The 10,015-nt window shown below is 35.5% G+C and overlaps 1 protein-coding gene and 2 pseudogenes across 2 annotated transcripts; all 3 read right to left on the bottom strand.

The window, feature by feature from the left end:
- Positions 1-229: 229 nt before the first annotated feature.
- LOC111281293 (olee1-like protein pseudogene) lies at positions 230-1,201 on the bottom strand (annotated as a pseudogene).
- A 782-nt stretch (positions 1,202-1,983) lies between these two features.
- LOC111280494 (14-3-3-like protein D) lies at positions 1,984-4,879 on the bottom strand (annotated as a pseudogene). The gene is made up of 6 exons (XR_016335115.1): positions 4,503-4,879; positions 4,092-4,399; positions 3,911-3,998; positions 3,072-3,181; positions 2,831-2,978; positions 1,984-2,113 (listed from the first exon to the last, which is right to left on the bottom strand). The product of XR_016335115.1 is annotated as a 14-3-3-like protein D (transcript).
- Positions 4,880-6,167: 1,288 nt separating this feature from the next.
- On the bottom strand, positions 6,168-9,766 carry LOC111281346 (Hydrolase-like protein family). Its single transcript, XM_022869077.2, has 11 exons — positions 9,188-9,766; positions 8,723-8,870; positions 8,421-8,488; positions 8,259-8,329; positions 7,850-8,116; positions 7,442-7,605; positions 7,187-7,242; positions 7,039-7,091; positions 6,703-6,871; positions 6,511-6,608; positions 6,168-6,427 (listed from the first exon to the last, which is right to left on the bottom strand). Exons 1-11 carry the CDS (start codon positions 9,348-9,350, stop codon positions 6,323-6,325), a joined length of 1,362 nt encoding a protein of 453 aa, XP_022724812.1. The 5' UTR covers positions 9,351-9,766; the 3' UTR covers positions 6,168-6,322.
- Between the last annotated feature and the right edge of the window lie 249 nt (positions 9,767-10,015).

Here is a 10,015-nt window from a genome sequence, read left to right as displayed (position 1 = left end):
GAAATGTAAATGTGCTGAAGTTAATCAAATTTATATATAATATTAGGCACAATCATGTCTACTAGTAAGTAATAATCTTCGAGAGAAAAAAAAAATCTTGATGATCTTATTCTCTTTTATAATAGCTCATCTTTCTTTGCCGGTTGGATAATCAATTAGAACATTGCACAAGAGATTGCTTATCAAATGTAATCAAAGGTTTAGAGCAATTATCAACTTAAATCCATCACAAATCATCCATAGTCCAGTCATGAAAATCAGTAGTATTTGAACATCTCAGACAGTTTAAAAGCAAGAAGCAAGATCCATGTTAGAATCCCATATGAATAAACAATAAGCATATTACGTGCAAGACAGACTTTTTGGAAACTATTCTTGCAAAACTCACCAGCTAGGATATAGGAGTACTAGTTTCATTTCATAATAGCTATGGAGCTTTCCTTAGGCTAGACGATATTGCCAAAAAAAAAAAGATGGGGAAAAGAAAAACTGGGTTTATTCAATAGGCGGATGAACTTTCACTTTTGTTTTGCCATTAAACGAATGTCCTTTATACGAGGCCAGTAGAGGTGATTCCGAGTTCTCTGAGGACTTCAGTGCACTCAGGCAGAGGTTGCTTTACCATGAATCCAAGAGGGTTGGCCATGCGATGATCGGAGCAGATGCCAGTGTCTTTGGTTAGGACAATCCGAGCACTCTTCCTAAGATAATTTTGAACGTCGATCTCAGCACATTCAGGATCGCTTGATCTTACGAGTGCAACCTCGCAGATCTCCTCCTCATGGTCTCCCTCCACCTTAAGATGATAGGTCCCCGACGCATCAGTCTCACCATCTACGGCGTAGGTCAGCCTACCGTCTGCACGGTCTTTGCACTCCAATCGCACCTGTGCACCTGTTTACACCAATGCGTTACCTTGTGTCATAAGAAACCTCACAATTTATGAGACATTTAATTTTATCAAACATTGTTGAAGCTTTAAGAGAAAAAAAAAAAAAAAACAATGACAATAACAACAAATTGTGGGTTTGCCTGCAATGTACTTGCTGATCCGGGTTACAAACTGAGCACGGCAGTTGTCACAGTAAACCTTTCCTTCCACGAAGAAATGCTCGGGAGCTTCGGCATGAACAATACTGAGGAGGGGTAAGAAGCAAAGGGCCGAGGCAAGGAAGAAGATAGCCTTGGGAGTTGTTGCCATTTTCTCTGTTTTGATTTGGAATGGAAATTCGATGTCAAAATACAACTATATGGAAGCAAGAGAGGTTGTTCTTTTATAAGGGGGGGTTTTGCTATGCATCTCGGTGACATTGCCATTTCTCCCGTGTTTGTAGAACAATTTATTTGACCCGTTCATCTCTCAATTTTCTCTGAGAATTCTCTAATTTACTGATTAAATTCCCATAATGTTAGGTGAATTAGTCTGAGATCCTCCTCAGTCCTCAACTTCTCCCATTTTTTTTATCTCAACCAAGAAATTACATGTGGATATCCCAGTATCCCATGTCCATGAACATCATGTAAGGCAAATCTCAAAACTTTTCCAGTCAAAGATCCAAATGGATTTGGATTTTCAATTAACAAAGTTTCTAATAAAGCAAAAGAATAAAAAAATCATCCCTGAGAATATATCTGACTTGATCAATAGGAAGGATGTACAAGAGAGGCTGTAGAAAATGTAAAATGTAATTCACACTGCACAGTCCAAAAATCAAACAATCATTACTAATACATCCAAACGCTCATATGAAAATGAAAATAGTTGAATCTCTCTTGCAAACAGGGTAAAATACTTCCTTTCATGATACAGGTCCCAAGTTACTGTAACAACAACAAAAACATAGACAAATAAAAATAGATAAAAATCAAACAATTATAAGCTACAAAATTTTGTTCATTCTTTGTTTTTAATCCTTTTTAATTAATGATGAAAGTGTTAACTTTCTTTAAAGTTGAACCATCAGGTCAAACTGATTGAACCAGAAATTCTCATATTACCGGTTTGCTTGCCAGTCTGGTTACAAAAACATTGGATGGAACTATTTCTTAATAAGATAATAACTTCATTCTTCTCCTTCCCCAACTTTAGCAGCATCAAGCTTTGCAGCTTCTTCTGTAATGAAACAAATAAATGACATTGTTAAACACTAATTCCAAGAAACAAGAAAATTATGTATTAATCCAAGAAAACCAGATGAAAGACATATCAATAACAACAGCTCACCCACTGACTACTCTCGAAAGCTGATATTAACTATAGTTTGTGGCATTCCATGAATTACTAGAAAAATTAACAAGCCATAAATCCTTAATAACTTATATGACTACTTTGAGCTTAACGGATCTTATCTGTCTTTTTTCCAACATCAATTGCACTTGTATAGCTGAACCAAGCCAAAATCTAGTTCCTATTTGATTGTCACATAATATTTTTCACCTTGAATGCTTGATGTAATGCCATCATTCCGAAAACTCTCCATCAACTAACAAATTTGAAAATATTTATGGTAAAACTAGCAAAAGAAAAAGGGCACAAATCTCACAACCAGCCTTTAAATATTGACGCAAAACTAATAGTAGATAACATTTTAAGAACCATATCTAGCAATATTCAATACATTTGGATCTTAACTGGCAATGTGTTGTAAGATTTATCCATCATATTATACAAACAGAAAGGTGCAATATTCCAAAGATATCAATTTTAATGAAAAGTTTCGAATAGGAAAGGCATAAGATACGTCTTACATAACTATTTGAATACCTAAAAGTGACATTAAGAGGCAAAATCTAGTTAAACCATTCTCTTGTGCAAAATCTAAAAAATTACCTCCATCCTCTGTGATGTCGGAAGTCCATAAAGTCAGGTTATCCCTCTAGAGCTGCATAATCAATGTACTGTCTTTATAAGACCCCTTGCTCAAGGTATCAAGCTCTGAGATAGCTTCATCAAAACTTGTTTAGCTAGGTGACAGGCCCTGGTGTACAAGTTTAACAGGTAACGTGGATTTCCAAAATTATCCAGAAACATCTCAACTAGAAAGTTAATACATAGGAAACAGCATGCATACCTTTCCGGAGAGTTCATAATTTCATAATAAAAGACAGAGAAGTTCAAGGCCAAACCCAACCGGATAGGATGTGTAGAATGCAACTCAGCTTCTGCTGTAGTAGTTGCTGACTGCAAGCAAATAACATACAGACTCATCAATTTAGGCATGATAATAAAATGGACATTTGGAAAGGGTTATAGCCATCTTAGATTTCATAGCACAAGGTAAACAACTTATTAAGCTCAGCAGAAGGAATCTAACGTATATAACTCCAGTAGCCGTCATAAAAGGATAACAATAATCTGAGAGAGTGAGAGGAAAACATTGTCAGACAGAATTCGCTTCATTGAAAAAAAATGGCAGCGTAAATATATATATTTTAAATTCCCGTTTATGACATTTGATTCATAAATATAGGCTTTAACTAAATCATGCCATGTGTTAAAATTGCAAACTCAACATTGGTAGTTAAAGCTAAAAAATTAGGAAGCAATTGGTGCGGAATCAATAATTTTAACATGGCCTGATTTCATTGAGGACCCTAACAAATTTCACCTAAGAAACTTCACCTTTGTCTTAACCCACAAACAGTTCTGGACCACCAATAGTTTATCCCAAGAATGGAGAGGGAGAAACGGATGGAAAAAATATGCAAGCAAGTAATGATTTTTTCCTAATTTTATTTCCCCTTCACTTCTCCAGATAGTATGAGGAAAATACAACAAACAACCAACAATTTATAAGTAAAAATGTTCATTTAACAACCAAACTACATGTCCATAAAACAACCAACATTTTATAAGTCAAAATTGCTCATTTAAGTCAATTTAAACATAAGTGAACCATAATAAGCTCGCCTGATATGCTTTGATGGACTGATCAGCAGCCTATTTCCTCTCATCACCCATCTTAAACTCCGCTAAATACCTATAATAATCCCCTTTCCTGCAACCAAACAACACCCCCCCCCCCCCAAAAAAAAAAAAGAAAAACCTCCCACATAATCAATCAACCGAAAAAACCCAAAAAGATACTCACATTTTATAATAAAACACAGTAGACTCTCCTTCCGAACAAGAAGGAATGAGATGCTCATTGATCAAACTCATAACATCCTTACAAATATTGGACAACTCCAATTCCACTTTCTGCATATACCCTTTTATTTGCTTAGCATTTTGCTCATTCTGTTTGGTCTGTTCCTTTTGTTCAATCGAAGATAACATCCTCCACGATGCTCTTCGAGCACCGATTACGTTTTTGTACCCAACTGAGAGGTAGGTTTCGTTCCTCTACGCTAAGTTCCACATCAAGCTCCGCTAGTTTTTTCATAGCACCCACCATATCTGTAACAAAAAAAAAAATCCACAGTTTAAACTGTTGAAGTAAAAAAAAAAAAAAAAAAACAGAAAAGAACCAATATTAAGGCTTTGCTTGGTTAGATCGGACCGTCGTAGCGTTCCGCTTGTTCAGCGAGCTTGGCAATGTAAACGAGGCTTTCACGTTCTTTGGAGAAACCCATGGCCGAGTTAAAGACAACGTGAAGCGTGGAAGAAGATGTTTTTTTGGGCGGTGGTTGGAGAGCACCAGTCAGAGAGAACTAAAATAAGCAAAAATGGAGGGAACGGGGACAAGACAGGACTGGCCGGCCTTGATTTGGAATGTCGATGACCCACGACAGATTTGGACCGTGGTATCCACTCCATTAAAGTAGACAAAGTTACGAGGTCGTTTCATGGAGTTTGGAGCGTAATGATTTGATCCAGAAGTGTTATTTTTAGAAGGTTGAAGGAAAAAATGCAAATGAGGTGACAGGTCAGCATTTAAGTGAATTTAAGGGTTTTTTTTTTTCTCATCCAACTAAAAATTCTATTATACCAACAGAAGGGAAATTACAAGCTATAGAGCAAGTCTACTAACTGCCTAGCAAGTGACAACCCAATCTGCTGCTTTGTTTGCAGTCCTATGAATCCAATAAACTCTGAATTCATCGAATTTATTTTTTTTTGCCCACATATCCCTTATAACAGGCAGTGTCAGTTGGGAATGTAAATAATATATTAATATTTATAAATTATTTGAGTTTAATTTAAATAAAATTTGAATTAAATTTAATTATTATTTAGTAAAATTTGAGTTTGAATAATTTGATTTATTAATCAAATTGAATTTAAATATTTTTATATTTGATTTAAGTAATTTATGAGTTTAATCAAATTTTTATATTTTAATTGATAAAATATCTTAAACTCAAATACAAATAATTAATTTTTTATCTAATATAAAAATTAAACTTATTTTTATATATTAATCAATTTTAATCGAACAAATTCGAGTAGTTTAATTTTTATCTCAAATCAAATTCGAACTGAAAAATAAAATTTGACCGAATTCAAATAAAGTTTTGAGCTTTAAATTTAAAATTAAATTCAAATTCAAACTTAATACTATATCAATTCGAACTCAATTAATTATACTTTTATTTTTACATTATTGCTTTTATGCATTTTCTTATGCAGAATTTATGATTCAGTCTCCTCAATAATCTTCTTGAGCTGCATTTTCTCTATTAAATTATCAATTCCCTGATCCCTGACTTCTAAGGCTTCAGCCGCAAAGCTAGAATTAGCCAAAAACTTTCTATCAACCTCCACACTTCCTGCCCATCCTCAAAGTCTGGTGGCCCATAAACGCAAAACATTCCACCCTTCAATCCCTTATCCCATGCTTCATCTAAAGTATCTATCAATTTTTTACAGTTCTAGGTGAATTTAAGTTGGCTACTCTCCACTCGGCTGTACCTTCTAAAAATATATATTTGTTTAATTATTTCACCAAAGCCCAAATCTACCATTCAATGTCGTGAAATGAATCGTGCCCTCAGAACCCAAATTCTGCCGCTAAATAAAAGAACTGAGTTTGACTAATCCGAATTAACGTTTAGGACCACAAGTTTGTAGTCAAATTAAATATTTGATTGGTTGATTCGTTGTCCCTATAAAAAAAATTGCAAACTTTGAAGTAGATTGAAGAAATAGAACAGTTGTTATGGAGTTCTTTTAAGCATTATTCCTGCCTTTGCTATACGGTCCCAATTGGTGTCTTTGATCAAGCTAAATTAAATCATACCCCATTTTATTTTGGTAAGGAAATGGGATTTAATCAATAAGTGATGAGAGATGATTCATTTTCTTCATCTCATCTTGTAGTTTATCTTTTACAATAAGCTTCAGGCACACTTGCACAGTGCATTTGCATAAAATTCGTGGCTACAAGCTAGCAGAAATAAATGAAGAGGATTCTTGTTGCTTAATGCTGTCTGCAACGTGAGCAACCACTCCAGCGCCAGCATTATGAAACCATTCGTTTTTCACCTGAATAAGGGGGTAAAAATCATATGAAAAGTCTAAAGGAGAAACATTTTTCTGAATCAAAAGTTTTAAGATTGAGATGATACGTGGATGTTATTGTGGGCAAAAAAGGGCCAAAGTGCAGAATGAAAACTGACATCAACTTTTTTCCATCCCAATTTCTGTAAACCTTGAATCATTTCCTCTGTTAACAAAATGAAAGGGGTGTAATTGTCTGGGGACAATCAGAATGTTATCATATGGATGCCACAACATAAGACATCAGAAGAAATGGTTACCTTCCATGAGTTCATGATATTCCACGGTATTTTTTATGCTGGGTGCATTCTGTGCTGCCTCCTTTGCTTTGACAGCTTCCGGAGGAAAATTAGGGCCGTCAGAAGAAACTGGTGGACAGTAGTCCACATCGACAACATGTTTGTAACCATCCAAAGATTGTAGTGGGGGCTGCCAAATACGAATAAATGTCAGGAATATGAATTAAGTCAGGATGACTCTTGCGCAGTACTTCTATTTCATCTACTTTAATTCCCTCAATAATTCTAATTTAGGTGCTGGTTGTTCTAAGAGACAGCGCATCACATCTTTAGGTACAGATGTACAAGAAAATTTACCTTGACAAGTTCTTTCTCCCTCCTGATAGAGGATGTACGCCAACCAACCATATCTATTTGATGTCAAAGAAAGTACCCATAGGGTGGACGAGAGGGATAACAAGTAGGAAATCAACAAGTAGAAGAGAGAAATGATTCGGCAGGATACAATCATAAGATACATTTGCATAGGCAATTCGACACCTAAATGCACCAAGGGCAGATCTGTAGCATAGAAATTATAATCATAAAATCAGTCACAGAAACAACCTAGACTTGGCCCAGTGGTATCTTGAGGAGTTAAGGTCCAAGGTTCAAATCCACACCTTCCCCCTTGGACATCCTCATTTGAATAACAATAACAATAATAAAATCAGAACAAAAGCAAGTGTCTTCAGTCACTGTAAAAGCTTGCTTTACGTACAGAAATTTTCTATCTTCACAATCAGATGCCATCCTCAAAAGCAGTGGTGGTCTGCTGGGTTTGCCATCAGTGAGAAATAGTTGCTTACCAGTTCGACCAACAAAAAATGGAGCAATTGGTGGGGCAAGTTTCTCCAAAATAGGAACTCCTAATAGAAATGGAAGCTGAGGCACCACAAAGACTATATTAGAAACTGCACAATGCAGAGGAAAGATGATTGTAGTACAATTGATCACTAAATAAGCATTTTAAACATTGAACACTGTATCCAATGAGATGCAAGCAGCGTGGCAATAACATAGGAATTATAGGACACCACTAGTTTGCATAGCTCTATCTCCAACATCATTTGTAACTCAAGTATTGTGTATGAAATAAACTTGATAACCAACACCCTCTAGAACAAACCTGCTTTCTCCCTCTCACCCCAAGATGTGGAGTTGCCAAGGTAATAAAACTGACTGGCTCCAGTCCAGCAATCATACCTTGTCTTGAAGGGGATGATTTTTGAGAATTTCCATCCAAAGAATTAGTTACAGTATTAGATTGGGTACCCCTTGAGTCATTTTGTGAGTAAAGAACAGCTATTGCATATCTTGCAAACAAGCCCCCAAGAGAATGGGCTAAAAACGAAACCTTTTTCAGGCTCTCAGTCTTCTTTACAACTTGCAGGACCTATTAAACCAAAACAAGTTGAAGGGAGTAGTCAATAGTGCAGCACACTAAAAGTCATTCCACAAAACTCACAAGGTATGAAAACATGCCAAGGAAGCCAACACTTATATGCACATAGTTTGAGACAGATAAAACAACTCACTTCATCTGCTAATCGAATCCCAGCTCCATCAATCCCAGTAAAGGTTTTAGTATAGGTGTTACATGAACTTGCTGCAACAAATTATTAAATTATTAAATAAATAAGTAAAAAGAAATTGTCTCTAAACATACAAATTACATGAGATTGAAGATATGAACATACCATATATCAGAAAGTTTCTTCCAAGCCGCCTTTTCAACTCTGCCTCTACATATGTCCAATCACTAGGGCTACATCATGGAAGGTGTCAGCCAATTTGACATCAATTTGAAAACAAAAGAATCACATTTTTTCATTAATTACTTTCACAGATTCACAAATGTACGTCTAAGCTATTAAGTATTGACAACAGTTTATTACATTCATTCAACTCTGTTACGCATACTTGTTGATTTAAGCAACTGATTCTATGAAAATAGTATTTGATCAACTACAATTCAACCACATAGTCACTAGTCAAATACCTAGCTAGGATTCCATGAACAAGAACAAGAAGGTGATCAGGCTCATTTTTCCCGTCTGCAATGCTCTTGGATGACGCAAAGTTTCCTTGAGTAGTGGTACTCATAAATTGAGCTATAAGGCCTTGATGTTTCCAATTACTATTTGTTCCTGTACAAGTTTAACAAAATCAAGTCAGCTGAACAGAAAGGTAATATCAACAATTCAAATGATTATTAAAGCAAAATGCACTTCCAGTTTTCCACAAGTTTGTTTCATTACCAATTAACATGTTTCAATTCTCTACATTCCTATTCTCAATTCCTAAACAAAATTAATGAAAAAAAATTAATTTTTTAAAAAATTTCTTTTAATATCGTCAATCATTCATATTAGCATTATCAAATCACAAATTCAAAAAAATATATATATACAAATCCTCTCCTAATTAAGCAAAGTAAAAAAAAATTAAGCAAAAACAACATTACCGGAAGAGAAATTCAAATTGTGAGAAGAACAGGAGCAGCAAGAGGAAGAAGTGGAGGAGCCCAACGGTCCAAAGGAACCGGTTCTGAAACTAAAATTATTACTATTACTACTGAATCTCGGAGAAAAACCACATCCTGCTTGAACCAGAGAAGCCGTTGCCATGGGCTATTTATAACTCTTACACTCGCTGACACGCGCGAACTAAAAAAACAAACATCCCTCAATTTTCGGTCTTGGATGCTACGTCAGCATCTGCACCATAACGCTGTCACTACCTGGTCATACATATACGACGATAACATGATCGTCGTCATGCTTCATGACCGATGACCATCCCCTGATTTTTCATTTTTTATTTTTGGAATTTCCTTATTTTTTGCGTCACCATTCACCAGCATCGCTCATTCCTCTAATTCTGGAAAAAAAAATTTAATTTTCAATAATGCTGGAAATTGAGGGAGAAAAATAAAAATCGGGGAGAGGAAAATTCTGGAAGAGTTGGGGCAAACAGAGCCGTGTATCGTTTTGACTCGGGCTGTGTTTTTCTGTTTTTTCTTTCTTGAGGTTGGTAGTGACTGTGAGTGGGAGACGACGATTGGATTACCTGACACTTAGGTGACCCGCCTATGGAATTTAGTGTAGTGTTGGTTGCCGGTCACGGAAGGGTATTTTAATACGTGATTGACGGGCAATTATATTGTCAAAAAAAGAGTAATAATTTTCAAAGTCAAGTCCTTCTCATTTGAAAAAATGTGAAATTTCATTGCAGAATTACAATTTTCATGTTTAACTTGGAATTTTCATTAGCAGAATTATAAAATCAGGAC

Source organism: Durio zibethinus, chromosome 28 (assembly GCF_047325235.1).
Source record: "Durio zibethinus cultivar Kanyao isolate XHJ-2024 chromosome 28, ASM4732523v1, whole genome shotgun sequence".
NCBI lineage: Eukaryota > Viridiplantae > Streptophyta > Magnoliopsida > Malvales > Malvaceae > Durio > Durio zibethinus.
The sequence above is the reverse complement of the archived record's forward strand: the minus strand, read 5'-3'. Positions and strand labels throughout refer to the sequence as shown.

Coding starts and splice junctions, on each gene's coding strand:
- LOC111281346 (XM_022869077.2), bottom strand. CDS start 9,350: ATGGCAACGGCTTCTCTGGTTCAAGCAGGATGTGGTTTTTCTCCGAGA. Junction 8,871..9,187: donor CAATTTGAATTTCTCTTCCG/GTAATGTTGTTT, acceptor AAACTTGTACAG/GAACAAATAGTAATTGGAAA. Junction 8,330..8,420: donor AAGAAACTTTCTGATATATG/GTATGTTCATAT, acceptor AATTTGTTGCAG/CAAGTTCATGTAACACCTAT.